The sequence below is a fragment of the Osmerus eperlanus genome, chromosome 13 (genome assembly GCF_963692335.1).
Source record: "Osmerus eperlanus chromosome 13, fOsmEpe2.1, whole genome shotgun sequence".
In the NCBI taxonomy this organism is placed as follows: domain Eukaryota; kingdom Metazoa; phylum Chordata; class Actinopteri; order Osmeriformes; family Osmeridae; genus Osmerus; species Osmerus eperlanus.
Window position 1 is genome coordinate 9,192,346 of NC_085030.1, and position 21,109 is coordinate 9,213,454.

Sequence of the window (21,109 nt, forward strand, 5' to 3'; positions counted from 1 at the left end):
ATCCCCTCAACATAACAAATCTGACCTTTGAGATATTATATACGCAACACATCACTTCTGCATCATGTATTCACAGTCTAGACTACATCCTGCTATGTGTGTGAGTGAAAATTATCTTCAATATATTTTGTTATTTTTCTTTTGAAAATCTGCAACGTGGGATAATTGGTGATTGATAGGCATTTTCTTAACTGCAGGACATGAGTCAGCAAACTGGCAGGAATCTTAGCTGTTCTATACAGATTAAATACACGGGGCTACATAAGGCATTTCCTCTGCAAGTACATCAGTATGCCCGTCAGTGTTATCACACCAAAAACACACAATACAGCAGAAATACAATAACTCTGTTGACAAACCTTTTCAAAAACATGCATTTACCTTTATGGTAGATGTGTTATAAAGAGGTTTAGGGCTGCGTACAGGATTTAAAAGTAATGCAGAGGACATGGTTGGTGGTATGTATGGTGTTGATAGATCAACAATAGTGAAACTCTTATTCGTGTCCGGTATGACATGATACATTTGGTCCAATGCTGTCTATGTCTTATTTTTTATTAGCTGCATGGAACCATCTGGCATGTGCAACTATGTGGTGTAACTGTTGAGTAGCTCATCCTTCCCACATTTATGTCTTTATGATCATGTTTTATAATGTTATTACTGCCATTTGAGGTGTCACTCTGGTAGATGATGTGGAAAATACATAGACAATACTTGATCCAGACTGGACTTTTTAACCTGAATGTAAATGTTAAACGTTGATCATTTTATTTTTTTACAGTAGTGTCTAAACATTAACTTTATAGGAAACAATTTAAGGGTGTGTCTTAGTAACTGATTTGAAGGGAGGACGTTTGGAATACAGAGAGTAACATATATAGTACAAGGAAGAGACAGCAAAGCAGACAAGAAGTCTACTAAAAACTCAGAATCTGTTGTCACCATAGTTGTAAGTGTTTTCTCAGTAGCCCATTCTTGTAGGTCTAGCATGTACAGCAAGATGCATAATCATGTGAAACTATAGCAGTGTAACAAAATTGTGATAAAGACTTCGACAAGGACTTGGAATAAAGTATTTTCCCAGCATCGTCTTTTATCTACCACAATCTGAAAAGCCAGAAAAATTAATACGTGATTGAATGCCATTGGCACTGACGAGTAGTTCTGACACATGACACCGTAAAGTAGTCGTGTTCAGCTATAAGGGGGGCGGACGGAAAGTTGAAGAGGGTATATTGTTATCCTTTGCGCACACTTTCAACAGTTCGCCTGGAGGAGCGGTCACTTGACGAATTTTCCCCAAACTTTCATGAGTTGGTCATATGATATTGGGTAAGTTCGCTTTATATACTTCAAATAACACATTCAAAACACGTGTACAGCTAGTTACGTAAGAATGAACCGGTTACCCAAAAATGTTTTACAAATCGAGTGGGCAAAGCATGAGCTTATTCCATGACTGAGCACGACATCTCTTGATACTATATTTACAGTTTACCATACCCTTCTCCAGGACAGATCCACACTTCAGACTGTCTTTTTCTCAATCATGAAAAGTCACGAAAATGAGTAGAAAACACTTTTGAAGTGAAATTACGATTTTATTAACGTTCCGTTTTTTGGGGGGTGGTGGGGGGTTGTCCCGACAGAGACGTCCCAGACAGAGATTTTGTAACATTTCTACATATATTGCATGTAGCCAAAGCCTTGGTACCAGACAGAGAAGATGATCTCTACCATCTACAGCAACCTGCCACAGAACCACTCCGTTTTCTCCTCTGGGTATTCCAATGACAGCTGTCGTTTCAATGAGGAGTTTAAGTACATCCTGCTGCCTTTGTCCTATGGCCTGGTATGTGTCCTGGGATTAGTGCTCAACTCTGTCGCTCTGTGGATGTTTATCACCAAGATGCGTCCGTGGAACACCAGCACAGTCTTCATGTTCCACCTGGCGCTGTCGGACTTCCTGTACGTTTTGTCGCTGCCGACGCTCATCTACTACTATGGAAACCGCAGCCACTGGCCCTTCGGTGTGGCCGCCTGCAAGATAGTCCGCTTCCTGTTCTACGCCAACCTCTACTGCAGCATCCTCTTCCTCACCTGCATCAGCGTCCACCGCTACCTGGGTATCTGCCACCCCATTAAGGCTCTCACCCTGGTGAAGTCACACCACGCCCACCTGGTGTGTGGCCTTGTCTGGGCAGCGGTGACTGTGTGCCTGGTGCCCAACCTGATCTTCGTTACTACCACTACCCGGGACAACGACATGCTGTGCCATGACACCACTCACCCGGAGGCCTTCGAAGAGTACGTTCACTACAGTTCCATTGTCATGGTGCTGCTGTTTGCCATTCCCTTCCTGGTTATTATGGTATGTTACTGCCAGATGGCTCGAGCTCTCTGTCGGCCCAGACGAGGCTTGTCCCCCAGCCAGCAGGGGGCCTCGCGGCAGAAATCCATCAAGTTGATCATAGTGGTTCTGGTGGTGTTCGCTGTGTGCTTTGTACCGTTCCACATCACACGCACCCTGTACTACACCTCTCGCCTGCTGGATGTGAAGTGCGAAAGCCTCAACATCATCAACTTTGCCTATAAGATCACCCGGCCGCTGGCCAGCGTGAACAGCTGTATAGACCCCATTCTGTATTTCCTGGCTGGGGATCATTATCGATCAAAGCTAATGAAAGCTCTGACGAAGAGAAGTCAGGCCACAGTCAGTCGTTCGGCCGCATACATGCAAACCCGGCCCAAAGGCAATCCTGACATCGCCCTGGCTTTCAAAAACCCAGATCTTGACAGGTGTGAACCGGAGACATAGAAGTATGGGAACTCATGTAGCCACCTATGGGACATCATCCTGATATCTTTAACTTATAGATATCAATTATATGAAGGGTTTGTGCTTCTATTCCTGATTGTATAAAACTGCCTGTGTTTAGGTAGCCCTCTTTTTGCATAAGAAGGCACCAGTCACCAGGCTGATACAGAGGTCAAATTCCTGCGTAAAGGAGATCTGGGCAGTGTACCCTTAAAGACCTTACATGAAGGAGCTGATTTCAGGGTTGAAGGGTTAGAGGCCCACTCTATCGTCACTGCAGTAGACAGTGAATATACATAATGACCACATGTACACGCTCTTCTGTTCTGTCACCAAGCCAAAGACCTGTAGCTCTTAGACAGAGTTACTTCTGTTTTTCATCTTACTCCTTCCTGTTGCGGCTGCTGTGTTAGTAGGACCAAGTTCAGATCTTTTCATCCAGGAAACAAAACAGTCTTTTTCCCCCCTCAGAGACAGAATACACCTCCCAGTATTACCACAGAAGAATGTCGGTACAAAGCCTATTATGTGGTCCAGTACACGGCTCAGTAGGAAGGACAGAAATATAGCCTATATCAGCTTCTATTGGATTGCCACTCTGTGAGAGGTGCACTAAAATTACATGACTTATGACAAAAAGAAATTATGTTGAATGTATTAAAATACTACTGTGGAATGGTTTGGCCTGAATTAATAATCAACAGAGGAGTTTAGCCAGTGACTCGGACAGTGAGGCACTGTGTTTTCTGAGCACAGAGACCCAGAAGCTGTTGCAGGTTCAGCCTGTCAGAGTGACCGCTCCAGCTGTTTCTGTTACTGAGATGTCCTGAGAAGCTCCACAGCTGTTTCTCTCTGCAGGGAGAGAAGCTGAGTACATCAGTGGCTGGCTGGCTGTCCGTCTGTCTGTCTGTCTGTCTGTCTGTCTGGGGTTGTGTACAGGCTGGATGGCGTCTCCATCCTAGAAGCCCACGCCTTGACAGGGGACAGAAGAGGTGGGGGTTTTCCTTCTGCTCCCTTAGCGATTAAGCGATAGCCTGTTTCCTCATCACTTTGGGGGTAGTTTCCAAAAAGTATTTCAACATGTGACTGGCTGACTAGTCCTTTTGTTTTTTTGTGAGACCTGATTGTTAGATTTGCTCTGACTATTGTTATAACCGTGGAGTGTAAATGTGGTCTAAATCAGTTATTTTATCAAATATGTTTATGGTTGACATGTTAGCAAAGATCCTTAAACTACAGTAAGTTCAATCTATGCCAGGATCACACATGTCTAAATCTGTTTTATAATGTTTTTATAAATGTAACAATGTCATTAAATATACAATCCATGGTTGTTCTTTGGAAATTTATTTGTGTCAATAACTATAATTGATTTACCTATTTTTCATTGATCTGTGAAATCTTTATTGCATCATTGCATAAACATTGAATCCCATCCAGTTTCAATGCAGCCTCGATGAGTGATAAAGGGAGTCTATGGGAAACTGGATGACGTGTATCAAAAATGCGGTGCCAAAGGCGTAGGTCCTCCATCAATTAGATGGAGAGACCTGAGGAAGTCAGAGCAAAGGGGTGAGTAACAGAGCCCGGAAGGGAGCTGGTCCATGCCGCTGCACTGGGCGCTCCGCTCACAACTCTTTGAGTCTTTCCCACCTTGCATGCCAAAAATACAGAACTGTCTCCCCATGGAAAATACAGAATGTGAAAGTTCAGATGTGTATCCAAACTATTGTTTGCTCTGATGTGAAGGACCTATTCTATAGCATTAGATGGAGAAATATTCTATCTAGAGCATAGAAAGTGTTTAATTTATGTTCAGGATTCTAGTTCAAGAATATTCATCAGTCGACTCAACCTCTAACCACATAATATAAACTGTCTATAGATGAATATTAGCGTAATAGCGCCTTGCTGTGGCCTGACTCCGACTACACATGCAAGTAATTAAGACGTGGAGACAGCGTGTTACGAGGCGTTCATAGCAGTCATCCAATTTAACAGTATATATATTTATAGATATCCATGTATACATATCTGTCCATCCATCCATCCATCATCTTCCGCTTGTCCGGGGGTCGGGTCGCGGGGGCAGCAACCTAAGCAGGGAGGCCCAGACTTTCCTCTCCCCGGCCACTTCCACCAGCTCTTCCTGGGGGACCCCGAGGCGTTCCCAGGCCAGCCGAGAGACATAGTCCCTCCAGCGTGTCCTGGGTCTTCCCCGGGGCCTCTTCCCAGTGGGACGTGCCCAGAACACCTCACCAGGGAGGCATCCTTATCAGATGCCCGAGCCACCTCAACTGGCCCCTCTCGACGCGGGGTCCATGTCTCGACGCGGGGTCCATGTCATATCTGTCCATGTATATATGTATTTTGTAACATGCCGAGGTAAGTTCTTGCACATATTGGGTAAGTCTAAATTCGTTGTTTTTCATTTGGTCAGCAGGTGTCACTACTGTTTTTTGTAATAACATTCTAAAACCACTTTGACAAAGTTAATCGGTCAACTATCGTCTCTAATGAGTTAAACGAGATACCTATAGGTCTAAATAAAAACCGGATCCGAGAAGTTAGCCTATTGTCTGACATTTCACATTAACCTAGGTTAAATGTCAGTGGGCCTACAGATGGCCACTGAAAGTCATATCCTGTTTGAAATAAATGCACTTTTAAATAATTAAGGGGCGCATAATTAAAAGCCTGTCAAACGCATGCTTAAAATAAGTTATTGTCAAGTAATTGGTTTCAACGCAAATATGACCGATTTGTTTAAAATAAACGTTGGTTTGTTTTAAATTCGTCTGACATGTCTACTTACCCCCATGTCATTAAATCGACTTGATTTTGTATATGTGAGCCAAGAGTCATTATTTGTCATTATTAATTAATAAACCTCACTAATGCATTGATTCAAACTCCCACCCTTTCCTTTCTCGATGGAATCCCTGTTTTCCATTGCGACCTGACATGAAAGGCGTCTCCGCTCTCAAGGACAGAAGACTCAACGCAGGTGAGGGGGATATCAAGGTTGAATGCACTCAATGTCCTACGTCGTAGAATCCCAACTATCCAAAAATTGGAGAGATTCAAATTATTTATATAAGTATGTTTGACTACTCGTGATATATCCAGGGTACGAATAAGATGCAACGGAGTCTGTCTTGAATAAGAAGGATGTCTCAAAATGATGGAAACGAATTTTCTTGATATTTAACATGATTGCTGCCATTTTGGCCTGGTATATTTCCTAAACTAGTAGGTCTATAATTAACAGACTACATCACTATCCACAAAAACTATAAATGCAGAAAATGTATCCTAACTTCTTCTCAGACAATGTGTGTTAAGTATTGTGACATTGGCTTCATAATAAGCAGAAAACTATTTAGGCCCAGCTCATCCAGGCAGGAATTTTCAGTGTTGTAATGTTTGTTGAGCTTCTTGCATTTTTCTGTGTTCTTCTCTTTTTTGGCAAATTATAGACTGGAGATGAGGGATTTCAAGGACGCATGGACTACAATTTAATCTGAGAGGCTGTAAGCGGAGAGGAGGAGTGTCATAAGGAGGGGAGAAGTTCATTATCCCGCTGAAAAGGAAACCGATGGCTTTCATGGTCACCATGGTTACCAGCCTTTCTTTCACCTTCAGACCTATGATAAGGTACTTCACAGTATTAAGCACAATTATTGGAAGGTGAAAAGGGAAAATATTGCTTTTCAATACTAATAGATTCTGGATATTGATTGGCATGGCGATTCAGGGGGAGCCCTGCCCTGGGCGTTTCACTTGCATCGTTTTGTTCAGCTTGTTAAGGAAAAGACTATTGTCACATGCCCTAAAAGTTATGTTTGAAATGCTTTTTTCCACAAGTTATGAGGGACACTGTTCAGCACTGTTCAGATTGTCTTTATTTGATGTCAATAGGTGATAAAGTACACAAAGTAGACAAGTCCCTAACACAGACCAACATGCCACTGAAAAGGAAGGCAGTGGACAACACAATATTTTACAAGGGGTTATTTTGATGTTAATTTAGCAATAATTCAAAGCTTATTAAACTGGGGAGTTCAGCATGAATCAGTAACAGGCGAAACCCCTTTCCATCCTAATATATAAAGCATTAAAAAGCATAAATACCCAACTTTGTGCTTCGTGTCATTAGCATGTCATTCTGCCTCTGAGTGGCCCTCAATGCACTCTCCCACACAATGGCGCCCCTGACCCTGGAGCAGGGAGGTCAGGGCCAAGCACAAGGGTGGCCCTGTGAGGGGGGGCATCCTAGTTGGAGAGGACCCTGGATTAGCATAGCGACAGGCAGAGGAATAGGCAGGGAGGACGCGTAGGTGGGGCTGGGGAGGAGCCTGGGGCTGGGGAGGAGCCTGGGGAGGAGACGTGTGGGTAGGGCGGTGGGTGAGGGGGGAACGGGGGCAGAGTGGGGCTGGGGGGGGGGGGGGTTCTGGCACTACTGGCAAATTGTTTTAACCCCTATTACAGAGACGGCATGGTGCTTCTCTTATCTAGGCCGCTGCAGCCTCTCATTAATATTCGGGACATATGGCAGCGTTTTCTGTATCATTGTCTATTAATGGGTGGGATAATCAGTCATTCAATTATCAGACAGTCAGCGAAAGACCAACCCTGACTTGCCGCCCCTGGTTCACACCAGCGCTGGAGCCAAACCCGCGCTGCGCCCGTGAGAAGGTGAGAGCGATAGCAGGGATTACACCATATTAGACACTTTAATAAGACAGGCAGGAGGCATGATGGGAAACTGGAGGACTCTGCTGGCTAAACACGAAACATGACTGAACCACGTATCAAAGAGTAAAGAAGGATGTTGAGTTATCTTTTTTTCTGGTTCTTTAAATTCATTATTGGATCATTCTCTCCTACCTCAGTGTCTGATCAGGGTTAGGTCATTGTCTGTCTTTCATTTGATCATTGGAGATAGTCTTGCACCCAGCTTTTTTCACCTTAAGGTGAATTAGTCCTTGCTTGACCTGTGGTCAGACATTGGACCTGATAGGTCTGTGTCTCTGAATCGATTTCCTATCCTGCAGCTTGACCCTGATCCCTGTAGGTCAACGGCCTGTGTGCTGATCAAGTGCAGCATTCATCCATGTTGATCTGTGTTTTGTGGGCCCGGTTCCTGTCCCCTGTGTCTGCCTGCTGTGGAGGACGTGGCCTTGATATGAGGGGGATACGGAGACGAGAAGGACCTTTGGCCTGCTCTGGTCTGCTGGAGGGACCTTGTTGTCTCAGCACGCTGATGTGCACATTAACACCCGCCTGAAAAAGCATTTTCACTAAGACACACACGCACACACAGACACACAAAGACACATATGTATGGCCTCACACACACAGAACTCAAATTAGGGTTTTTAGTTATATGCTTGTACAACCAATTCCGTCCTTGTGGCTGGGCCAGGAGATTGGGGGGTGCATGCAGTAGCAAAGGGGGAGTAGGAGAAGAGTGTAAAAATATAGGAGGTGAAATGTTAACAAAATCGTATAAAATCCAGAGTTTGATAAATTCTAGCATGTGGGGTGAACAGCGGTGGCGGTGGCTGCGGAAGGCCTTTGTTGGAGGCCCCATTTTCTCCTGCCGAGCCTCGCGCTCACAGGGTCAGCGAAGTTACGAAAGTAATTAAAGCTGGGTGATTCACCGCCTGCTGCAGAGAAAAGAAAGCAAGCTGTCATTCTGATTTAGAAAAATAAATTACTATTTTAATAATGGTGTGGGATGGGGAGGGGGTGAGACGTTTCGAGTCTTGGTTGGTTGGAAGAGGGAGATGGGGGAGGGTGTGTGTATGTGTGTGTGTTTGGCAAGAGAGAAGGGGGTCCAGGGGGTTGCTGGCTTCCTACTTATCAATAGTTGCAATTTTTTGAAACCGCATCGGTAGTACATTGCGAGAGCACAAGTGTCCTTAAAAAAAGAAAACCCTGCAACATTAACATACTGATTTCATGCGCGTGGCAAAGGGCCTGAGCCAATATCAGAGAGGACTCAGCACTCCTATTGTCTGCTGGGACTCTGGTCCCCTCTGATATGAAAATTCAATTATTTTATAACTAGATCTGGCGCTGCGTTTTGACAGTCGACGGGAGCGCCTTCCCAGCTGCACCAGAGTGGGGGCCCAGAACCTCCTGATAGCGAGAGGGAGGCCTTTCAGGCATTGACATGTTTTTGGGGGACAAGATTACCTAAATGTGTTGCATTTAAGGAATGAAAGTTAATCTAATGCACTGCCATTATCTCACTAAGGTAATTCGAATACCATCCTCAATCTGTGTTTACTTGTGCACACGCACTCACACACTCATTCTTCAGCACTTTGAATCTGATTCCCCTGGCAGTCTGCCTCCAAACACGCTACGGATGTGTTCATTTTTCAAATGTGCATATGCTTAGCAAAGTAGAAACTGTATCCAACTGGAGTTTTTTTTCCTTGAGACATCAGCAGTTTGCAAGTAGTAATTCTATTGGTTGTGGACAGCTCCGCTCAGTAAACATATACATAGTACTCAATATCAAGACAATTTCCTATTTAAATGACAGTAGGTGTACCAAGCTATAAAAACGTGAACTGTTTTATTTGCATATCTCCTGTATGTCCTTGGTAAAAGACAGACAGTATACACTATGCCAGGCATAGCGGTATAACAGTATTTGACTCTTATTTTTTTCCATTTGGTAAGATTTCAAATAAAAATAATTAACATATTTCAAAACAAGCTTGGTGGTCTCCACATTACTGCCTTGAGCTGGCCTACTGGCTTACCCTAAGGGCTGGCCCCATTGCTGCCCTTGCTCCCCTTTGTGTGTGAATTGTGGGAGAGGGGGTGCAGGGGGGCAGGAAACACCCCTGTGTATAGCCCAATGCTTCCAGAGCCTTCCATGGTGTCTTATTAACCCAGCGCAAGGAGAAGACTTACCTGCTTCCCCTCATTAGGCAGAGCTGGAGTACAAGCTCTGCTAGCAGAAGAATAGAAGATTAATTAGTATTCTCTGCAGGGGGAACTGCCATTAGCACTTAATTAGCAGCAGTAAAAGTACCATTCAGTCAGGGGCCAGTTAGTGTCCAACACAATATGTTCCGTGTCTTCTCCCTGTGTGTGTCACGACTAATGCTAAGGAAAGGGCCCCTTTTGTTGGGTGTAACGTGCGTGTGTGTTTGTGAGCATGTGTGTATACGCGTGCTTCTGTACATATGCTTGCCAAGCCTGTTTTGTGCTCATTGTATTGTGTTCGCCATCCAATGTTCATCTGATATGCTACTGCTCAGTGCTGGGAATGAATGACGAGCTTCTCGTCTTCCTGCTTTATGTGAGCTGAGCTGAGGGATAAGATGTTGGATTTAATCCCAATAAATCACATCCTGTCTGGAGGGAGACAGTACCTCTAAAAGCTGGCCTTTAAGGCATCAGATCAGAAGTGTGTGTGTCCAGGCCCATTTGAGCAGGTTTATGTTTATATCGGAGCGGTAGCTTTTTCTCGGCCATTACCTGCTATAGCCAGTGAGTGTGGAGCTGTGCTATCAGCTGACAGTGCCCCTCAGGCAGAGGGTGAATCTGTAGTAAGCTCTTTAACACTGGTCCCAGGGAAGCTCCTTTGATCTGCTGAGACAGGCACTGTTCCTCCCTCTCTATGTTACCTGTGAGGACCGTGACCCAGAGGACAGGCCAGGGGAGAGGGACAGAGGAGCTTAACCCCAGCCTAGCCTTCCTTTCTCCCCCTCGGCCACACCAGCCCGCCTCCCTACCCGCCTCCTCCTCCATCGTCCCCCCACCCCTGGTTCACCAGTGCTCAGTGGAACAGTAGCGTTGGTACCTTTTACTTCCCGAAATCCGAGAGGCGGAGAGCTGTCATTTGCCAATTTGGCCTGAATGGGCCGGCCGGGGGATTGTATGTCGTTTTCCCACCAGGCTACGCCATCCAGCCCAGTGGGGGAGGGATGGGGGCGGCACGGAGGGGGCGTAATGCTAGAGTAAAATTAGCACTTTGACGGCAGCTAATAGTATGTGATGGGTGGGACTGACGTGGGCTTCCAGTAAAGACACTGCATGTTCTCTGTACTCCTGCTTCTCTCTCTCTCTTTTCTTCATCTCTCTCTCTCTCTCTCTCTCTCTCTCTCTCTCTCTCTCTCTCTCTCTCTCTCTTTTCTTCAACTCTCTCTCTCTGCTTCTCATCTTCTCTCTCTCTACTTCATTTTCTCCCTCCCCTTTTTTTCCCTCTCCTTCTCTCTTTCCTCGCCTGTCTCCCTCTGTCCCCAGGCTTGGCGTTAACACACCTGTAAGATTATACGGGCCCAGCCTCATCTCTCTAAGGTGTAATTTCTCTCTGATCAATATAATTATACATCTCCACTTCTACCTGGCTGTGTCAATGGGCCAGACTGGCTGTGTTCCCCGGAGCTGATGAAGCCCCCTGTCACGGCGATCAGCCTGCTAGAATAGGTTCTCAGCACATGAACAAGACCCACCATGTACCCTCTTGTTCAGGCAGACAGGACACGCCTCACTGACATAACCGTTCCGTACAACGTCAGTTATGACACCACGTGTGGTTGCACGTACAGTAAGTATGACATTCATAAATTGCCATTACATTAATGTTTGCTAAGGATTTCAGTAAAAATGGCACATAAATGGCACAAGGTAGAAGAAATGATAGAAAATGCATTGAATTAAGCACTAAAGTGCAAAACCTCATTTGAGATTTATGAGGATAAGATTGCTGGTACTGGTAACCCATGGTAACCCAGTGTCCTGGGTTGGTGGAACATGGGTGGGTTTCAGATAGCAGAGTGGGGTTCTTTAGGGTCTTCAGAATCTGCATTAATCACAGAGAGAGAACCTCGGAAAGATTCCACCCCCGTCCCGCCTCCGAGACCCAGGGACGGAGGTAACACTACACTGTGACTGGCCTCAGGGTCACATGCACAGGCACACTCACCATGAGGTAGTAAGACCCTCCTTCACAGACTCCTCCATGCCTGTGAGAGATGCTCCTATGCTGTGACGGATGAGAGGCTAAAGGCTTCTTAAATGTCTATATCAATCTGCACAGTTGTCACGGTGACAATGACGGAAACACAACACCATTAGCTGTCGGGACACATCAGCAAGTCTAACCAGACTAACATCAGAGATAAAGATGGCGTGACACGACACTATCTGAATAGACATTAGATTGCCTTCTGCAAAAATGACAAATTCCTGTTATGAAATTACACTACAAGCACAATTCCCATGGTAATATTAATAACTACCCAAACTAAAATAATAATAGCATATACTGTAAAAGTTTACCCTTAACTCACCTAATTGCTGTTATAAGATTGGCATGGATGAGTTTGGCCTTGAGGATACAATATCCCATACTACAATAGGCTGATGGCATTGATATTTGGCTGTATTATTCATGTTTGGTAGCTAGTGATACAGATCTGCATTTTCCCTCCAAGGTTTATTGTCCTCTCAAAGGAACACAGAGGGCATTGTTGTCCGCTCTTCTGGGATGGGAGATGTTTTTGTTTTTGTACTATTTTGCACCAGCACACAGACTCTCTACTTTTCCCCTGCTCACCGGCCCTTTCAGCTAGGAAGCTCCAGGTCAGTTTTCCCTGCCAAGTTTTACGGCCTGCCATGTTGTCTATTCTGCTCAGCAATTTAAAAAATGTTGAATATCAACAATGGCTTTCACTGGTGCATTGTCAACTTTTGTATGAAGCAATCTTGGCTGAATGAGATGGGTCCCAGAGCAGGGAGGGCTCCACAGTGGTGTGCACCGCCATGCCGCCACCCGGCTCTCTCCCTTTACCACTCTCTCCCTTTACCACTCTCTCCCTTTACCACTCTCTCCCTTTCTCACTCTCTCCCTTTACCACTCTCTCCCTTTACCACTCTCTCCCTTTCTCACTCTCTCTCTTTCTCACTCTCTCCCTTTCTCACTTTCTTTCTCTCTCTCCCACTCTCTCAATGTCTCTCTCTACCCCTGTGGTGGAGGAAGCGGCCGTTCCTCCTTTCTCCGTTACCGTGGCTGCGGCCAGGAGTCTGGGCAGGGACAGACATGCCCTCCCGGTCCCCTTGCTGTGCGCCTGTCCTCTGCCTCCCTCCCTCCCCCCGTCCCTGTCCCCTGTCCTCTGGTGCCTGGCAGCCGCTGAAGGTGTGTGTGACATTGAGAGGGATCGGGAAGCTGCAGCCTTGGGCAAGGCAGAGCTGGGTGAGTCTGTGTGTGTGTGTATGTGTGTGTGAGAGAGAGAGAGAGAGAAACAGAGAGAGAGAGCGAGAGAGAGAGAGAGAGAGAGAGAGAGAGAGAGAGAGAGAGAGAGAGAGAGAGAGAGAGAAAGAGAGCGAGCGAGAGAGAGAGAGAGAGAGAGCTGGAGGTGGTAGGAAGATAGGAGAGAGGGTTGTTTACAGTGATATGGTGTGGGGTCTCTGGAGTTCTGAGGACTACTTGTTTGTTCTATGTTGAAATATACAACATGAAAATAGACATGCAGTTGTACTGTTGGGTTTCATGTGGTTTTGCTTTGTAGGGTTTGTTAGAGGAAACATACTGTCTGTCCAGCACAGGTATCACCTGTTGGTCATTTAAGAAAGTTTAAGTTTTACACTGTAGTTTCTGAGCAAATGTTTTAAAATGCACTTAAAAGCAAACCTTACCACAATTATACACTACTGTAGATGCTTTTGATTAGTGTATTGATGAAAATACATTGCCTTCAGTGAGGAAATGCAATTCACAGTGTTGTTTGTCTAACCTATTTACCATATGACATAATACTACTACCTCTGTCATCTCTACTTGGATGCTTCAGTGAGTTGATGTTGGGGATCTTGTGTTTGTACAGGCACATACATGCGTATGGGTTTACATAAGTGAATGAGGGACTGAAAGACAGAAAGAGATAAAAGAGAGAGAGTGAGAGCTCGCTCCGGTTCGAGGTGGCTTAGTGTCTTTGTGTGGCTGTCAGTGAGGAGTGCAGTGGGTCTGTGAGACGTCTGTCCCGTGCCACAGATAGAGCAGCCTGCGTCTCTCTTTGACACATCAGTCTGGGGGTGGCATTGAGATGTCCACTCTGCTGCACTCCTCTCTGGTGTGTGTGGGTGTCTGTGTATGTGTGTTTGTTACGAGTGCATCACCATACAAGTCCACTGCTCCATATGTACAAAGTAGGTGTCAGTCTCAGACCCTCCTTGACAAATCTCCTGCATTAGTGAAAGACACTGTTTTGAACACACTATTATAAATCAAAAGGTTTAACATTCCGGACAAGAACAGACACGTGTATTCATGGTATATGATTTAGTGTTCTTTCTGCTGTTGTTTTTTTTTATATTCTTTGTTGCAAATTAATGTAATATAATTACAGCTCCTACAAATACCATGAGGCTTTGTATAAACTATATACACAAATATGATAATATATATATTGTGTAGGTATATTTGATCTGTTCCAAATGGCGTATTGACTTTATATTTTATTACATTTGTATGAATGGCTCAAAGCCAGTTATAATACTAAAATATGTCTAAAGTGCCTGAACTGTTTGTTTGTGTGCAAAGTAAGGCAACTGGTAAAGAGTGGGTATATGTCTTAGTGTGTCTGGATCCTGGCTCCTCTGTGTCACCTCTTCAAGTGAGCTCAGCCCTACTACCTCAGGCAAGGTGACCACCCTGGTCCTGGGCCAGCCAATCCATTATCCTGTCAACACAGCCAGGTTCCAACCTTAGTTTGCTCTGCACCCAGAACACTGGCTGTAATGAAATCATCAGTAATCGCACCAATCATCTCGTCACGCTCAAGGTAATTAATATATTTGGAGGGCGATGGCTAACTCTTAATTAAATTATGCCTATTTTAATGAGACCTTGACTGAAACTAAATTTATGACCATTATCTCCATTATCAAGTGCTCTGAGCGCAACAGAGATTTGTCATTTTCACCCAAATCATTCGTAGATTAGGCGTAATGACGTTCATGATTAATGTATCAATTTATACTTGTTTGTTTTGTTCTTTAAAGATTTAATAAATTACCTTTTGTAATTACCTCCTCCAGTTCTGGCTACTGTAAAAGACCCAATTCCTGCAATCAATGCATAAAGTATTCCTATTACATATTCGTTTTTTGGGGGAAAATACAGATAACAACTTGGTCGTATTAATCATATTACAAAATTGGGTGTATTTAATTAATTAAAGATACCCTGCAAATTAATTGCGCATTCTAACAATATTATCTTTAACTAATGAAGGCTTGACAAAAAGACTGTTTCATTTTTTTAAAAGGGTCTAGATTAGTGGGATCTCAATTATGGCTAAAACAAAAGGCAGGCACTTGCATGGGCACGGTGCAATGCAAAAAATGACGATTCAGCATTTTCTCCATAACAAAAAAAATAAGAAAGTTTCCATTGTTTTGGGGAAACTGTAGAACATGGCAATGATTCAAAAGATACATGGGGAATAATGAGGGCTGTAATTAGCCTGCCAGGCAATAACAGTCTGTAAAATGATCATACTGAGAGGAAGAGGTGTTTCATGAAATATGATTTACAGGTGACATCACTAAACAGAATGGCATCAGCTTGTAGACTGGATATTGTGTTTTAACCCATGTGTCATGGGAAGAAAGAAAAGCAGTGCATTTAATAATTTCCCCTTTATATCTGCACGCTACACAGGGCTGTCTGCAGGTGAAGCACTATGCATAATATACTCATGCAGTAAATCAAGGAGGACACTGTGCAAGGCTAAGACCTCAGGTGATGTGTAGATGGATGTGACCGGGCCTGTGGGCTTAGGAAAGATAGCAGAGGTTACAGATTGGAGTTTGTGGGCCCTGTCGGAGGAGGAAGTTCTTGCCAGCAGAATGGGTTTTAGAGAGAAAAACACTGCAGATCATGTTACATCCTCATTCAGAGACAATGGAAGGTAACCTCCAGCCCCTACCCAGTGACTTAGAAGTAAAACCATTTTTTCAAAATTGTCTGCTTAATTAAAACTGAATTGAAATTAGCTTTCTATGGGTATAATCTTATAATTTAGGGTAATTTACGTATTTTTTCCTCTGTTTAACGCATCATGTACCAAATGTGTTGATATAAATGTTTTTTTAATCTTCTGTAATAGAAGTAAGGAAATCTGCCTAGGGAAGCTTAAAATAATTGTGTATTCATTTCAAGTGCCTCTCCTCCAGTTTTCTTTTGGTGTGACATATGTTCATTAGCTTTCAACTTCATTGCTTAATAATGCATGAAAAATGCATCCCTCCCTTCAGCCGTCATTGAAGCAAAAAAAAAAAAAAGCATTATCATTATAAGGCTTAAGTATGTTCGCCTAAAATGTGTTAACTAAACAAGTCTGGTTTTTACCGATTGATTATTTTCATGCAGTTTGGATTCTCTTGTCATCTCACCAGTGTTGTTGTAGTGGAAGGAGTGCAAGGTGTTTAACTGCATTTGAAATTAAGCTTTTCATTGCAAAGAGGCAGTCAATCCTGATTGATAATGCAGCGTCAAGTAGAGGGCAGGTAGGAAAACAAGCAACCGAGGGCAACCTCCAGACCCGGCCCCCTTGACCGAGTGAGACCAAGCATGGAGAGCGTTGGGTGGTCACGCCTTGTCTGCGGGTGACAGTGGTGGGTTAAAGAGATTACACCACGGTGTGTGTCAGCAGCCGGGCTTGGCCCTGCTAACACCGCCACATAATGAGGAAGGACATGCTTGGGCTGCTGGGAAAAATAGAGGCTGCAACTCTAGGCATTCCTGACAGACAGCTACAGGAGGCCAATAGCATGTTGCATGTTGTCTTTAGTCTCACAGCTGAATTGACTTGGTTATGTTCCACCAGGCTGAGCAAGGTGCTCCGTTGTGTGGTGAGAAGGGACGAACACAGGCTGTTGTAGAACACAGTTCTGTTGAAGATAACGGACAGTTCCTGCTATTTATGAATGAGATCAACAACATAGATGGTTCAATAAAGGACATTCCCAACCAGACACTATAGTCTCACCCTTTGTCATTCCAACCTCCAACTTGTACATTCAGTTAGGCCATGGCTGCATGCAATGCACGATGTTTCTGGTAAACAACATTAATCCACTCAGTCTGTTATTGCTTCCTTCCTCCATCCGCTGATCCAGAAAAACTATTGTTGTCTCTCAACCATCCTTTACTTCCACTTTAACGTCTGTGAAGGAAAGCAATGAGGGGCCAGGCTGAGTGGCCATCAAGTTAGCTTGATGACCTGGAGTTGCCCAATGTTTTGTATTGCTGAATTGCATTTTCTGACATATTGACTTCACCTTGATTTGATGTTTTGTTTCCTCTAACTAGATATATTTTATAATTGGGTGCATACACCTTGACATGTAGTTATGTGGTAAACTGAATTAGATGGCTTATTATACAAACAAGTCTTGCAGAATGAAGAACAAGTTTCTCATTGAAGTTGTGTGCTCACCTGCAGAAAAGCTTTATATTGCATGTGTGCTGTCAGTTTACCTTGGTTTTTGAAGGGATGTACGGAACAGCATTCTTAATGTTGGGCTATAGGCCAAAAAAGGCATGCTAACAAATGTTAAAGGCTTGTTAAAATGGTTAATAGACTGTTGAATAATAACAATCTACTGGATATTCAGTAATTTAGATTATTGTTCTTGGGCTAACCGAGTTATGGATTAGGTTATTATAAAACATCTTTAGGTACAGCACTTGCGTGATTTATAGGCATTTATGAAACGTTGAGATTGTACCCTTCTCCAAGTGACGTTTGTTATCAACAATGTTATAGATGTACCTTTATAGACGTCTTCATAAAATGTTCAGTTATAAAGAAAATGTAACTCGGTACATGACCCGTTCATCTGTGACCTTTCTAGGTCTGGCACATCCCGTTAACCTCTTTGTTTCAATTGACTCGTTTTAAATACTGTTTGGATAACTGACAGCTATGAGCACATTGTCATGTAATTTTGCTTGTAATTTCTGGTCAAATGTGATTGGCTCATATGGCCATATAGTGATTCCACTAGCAGTAAATTACCAAGCAATATCTCAATTTGGCATATGTAGGACACATTAACATAGCATTAAATGCGCATTACTTTTTATGTCCTTGATTGCATTGAAGCACGATTTGGCACCAATGTCATGACTTATACTATGCAGGAATGTTCTGCCATTCCTTTAAGTAACCCGTGAATATTATTTTACCTGTGTTGAAACCGAGGAGGACGCAACTATTCACGTTCACACAATGGGAACAGCAGACCGTGCGTAAATTGCATCTTCATTTGCATTCCGAGTCCAAAAATCATGCAAATCTTAATGAGGCTGTCTCTATTGTGTCTGTAATTGAAAATTCATTCATTGTTAATTACTGTTTCTCAAAGGCCTTGTCCGCAGTCACCGAGCTGAAACAAAAAAGTTATTGATTCCAAAGGCTGGAGTTTAAATGGACATCTAAAATAAGATTTTGTAGGTCCTAGTCTGTTTAAGGTACTACACATATTTTCAAATGGTCTCTCTGGTGTGTAGGTGAACCCCCAAAAATATGAAGCAATATCTCTAAAAACATTAAAAAAAATAAAAATAACCATCTACATATTTGTTGTTATTCTGGTGTAATGTTGTATAGCCTATTCTATTCGGCTAATACATTCATTTATAATTTACATTATTCAGCAACAAGAAACTAGAAACAAGAACGACAATTTTGTCTAGTAAAGTATTTTATGCAGGAACATGAAGTTCCCTTTGCTTTATGCATTACAACGTCAGCACATTGTTAGTCGTCAATTGAATTTGTCTCACCAAAAGCTTTATTCACACATAGGGTTGTGGGCGGTTGTATACGGACATCATGCAGATGCATTTCCTTTCAAGGAGGAATAAATTGTTTTGTGTCAGGTAGAATTAATTTTAACTCCCTTAAAATACCTTGCAAATAGGGACAGCAAATTATTCCTTGTAATTATAAGATATGGTTGTATTATTTTTGCTTGTAGAGTAGGCCTATACGTAACCGGGTATTTTCACTGAATGTGTAGCCAATAGCCTACGAATAGGAAGACAACCAGGTTATGTGTTGTTGATAATAATTCATTAGGCCTGCTGTTCTACATGATAATTTAAAATCAACCCTTGCAAATACAACCCTGAGTTCACGAGACCTATTTTCTGTGAAAGTGATATCCCAGCCAATGCCAATTCTGTTGTCTTTGAAAAAGAAAGTAGGCTAATCACAAGGCTAGAATTCTGAAATTAATAGAACCTCTTTGACTTACCTACCATATTTTCCGGTAAAAGAAAACCCTAAATAGACACCTGATATACGTAACTTGGCACAGTCTAGAGGTTATAAACACGTAGGTTACAGGGGCAGTAGGCCCATTATAGTCTAATTAATTTAAACTGTCCATATTTAGTAAATGTAGTTAAACATTACCCTACTTGTTGAAAATCCACTGATGTCCCATAGGCCTACACTTGTTTGCAACAGTGCGGTTTTGCAGCCGTGACGTGCTGATCCAGTAGGGCCGTGGGGCGTGGAGCTCGCTGAGGTCGAACAGTGGCAGGCTTTGCTGGTGGTCTTCTGCGCCCACCGCGTTCGTTAATTAGGAAATTAGGTGCACAGAAGCCCTCATTACTAAGCCCCGGGTAACTTCTAGTTTTCCTTTTCCCGCTGTCTGGTCAATTTCCATAAGAAGATTACAAGCGGATCCGTTTTTAGATCTATACCCGGATAAACAAATAACTGGTTTCTAAGAATTTGATGGGTTAACCCACAGACACTAATTGGAGGTTAGCGTATAAGATATCCCCCTCTTTTGATAAGCGCCCAACTAAATGTTTGCATTTATTCGAAATCAAAGTGTTCTTTTTTTCAACATATAGGCCTAAGCTAGTTTTTTGACCGACATTTTTATGTCAGAATTTTGGTCTCCATTTCTTTATCAAATCTATTAATTTGCATTTTAGGTCAACATTAAATGAAAACGATCCCATTGTGAATGAGTATCTTATCCTATTTTTACGCAGCATGCATGAGTATAACCAAATCGCAATTTGGACTTTATACAGCCAACCTATACAGTATATACCTATACATTTTGCCAAACCATTTTAATTTTTAGGTAGGCTATAATTAATTACAATAATTCATTTTTAAATTCATAATATTTTAGTTGGACAGTGGATGTTAATAAATAGGCTATTATTGTTGCGTTTCAGACAGATTTTACCATAAGGCAATGCTGTCCTACAACAAATAGGCCTAGCCTATAGGATATAGCCTACATGAACACACTTTTTAGCCTACAAAACAATGTAGCCCTACGTGAGTAATGGGGACGTTTTGAAAAATGGTAAATTCATTGGGATCTCTTGTGAATCGCTCCCATTCTGCGTTGCATACCGAATGGCCAATGTGTTAATTAACATGGTTTTCGATACTCGAGGGCCTCGTAATCATTTTCAGGTGTGAAGTTTGCCTGATGTTTGCCTCAGAATCCCACCTCAGTTTCAGCTTCAAAACAGGAGCTTTGCATTTCGAGTAATTTGTAAGAAACAGGTTATGTTAATCAAGGCTGCGATTTAGCATTATAATGAGAATTAGCATAGAAAGGGGAAACTGCCGAGTTCCAGGTCTCAAATAGCAACATTCATTTTCGAAGTAGGCCTAGTCTTCTAGGCTCAAAACCCAACTTTTAGGGGTAAATTCGGAGCTGTGGACAATCCTCTCCACAAGAGGTCGTAAAAGGATAATTTTTTTGGCCTCCATCGTTGCCAGTCAGGTCTGATTGTTTTCATTCAGGGAAGTTCTCCATGATCCTGTTGATGTGAATGATGAGCAACATTTCCAGGCTTTCTATACATCGCGAAGATGTAGCCTATATTTTATTAAAGAAGAAATAGCCTATAGTTCTGAAATCGATTTAAAAGACATGACATCAATTTCGAATTTAGTTTTATTCAAACGCTATCCATGCGTCTAGACTAATATGTTCTACATTAGGACAACACAACACATGTGAGGTGGAACATCAGTTGTTTGATGAATTGAGACTCGAATGGGATAATAGCACTTTTCTGTCTCAATGTTTGCCTTGCACTCTTTTAGGATTGTCTGCAGGCCTGTTTGGACCCGCCTCCATGCTCACTCTAGAAAGGGATTATATAGAATTCTGAGGATTATTTTCCAACGCTTCTGCTAACGTCGTTTCTGTGTACAATGCCCATGCAGTGATGGGTTTATGATTTGACAGAATTAGAGC

At 43.0% G+C, this 21,109-nt stretch overlaps 1 protein-coding gene across 1 annotated transcript in view; it reads left to right on the top strand.

Annotated features, from left to right (window-relative positions):
- The first annotated feature begins 1,216 nt into the window (after positions 1 to 1,216).
- p2ry4 (pyrimidinergic receptor P2Y4) overlaps positions 1,217 to 21,109 on the top strand; it is a 32,264-nt gene continuing 12,371 nt past the window's right edge. Inside the window, exons 1-4 of the mRNA XM_062476716.1 lie at positions 1,217 to 1,335; positions 1,653 to 4,393; positions 5,793 to 5,828; positions 6,301 to 6,478. Of these exons, the coding sequence (XP_062332700.1) occupies positions 1,730 to 2,821 (1,092 nt within the window). The 5' untranslated portion in view covers positions 1,217 to 1,335; positions 1,653 to 1,729 and the 3' untranslated portion in view covers positions 2,822 to 4,393; positions 5,793 to 5,828; positions 6,301 to 6,478. The remainder of the gene's footprint in view (positions 1,336 to 1,652; positions 4,394 to 5,792; positions 5,829 to 6,300; positions 6,479 to 21,109) is intronic.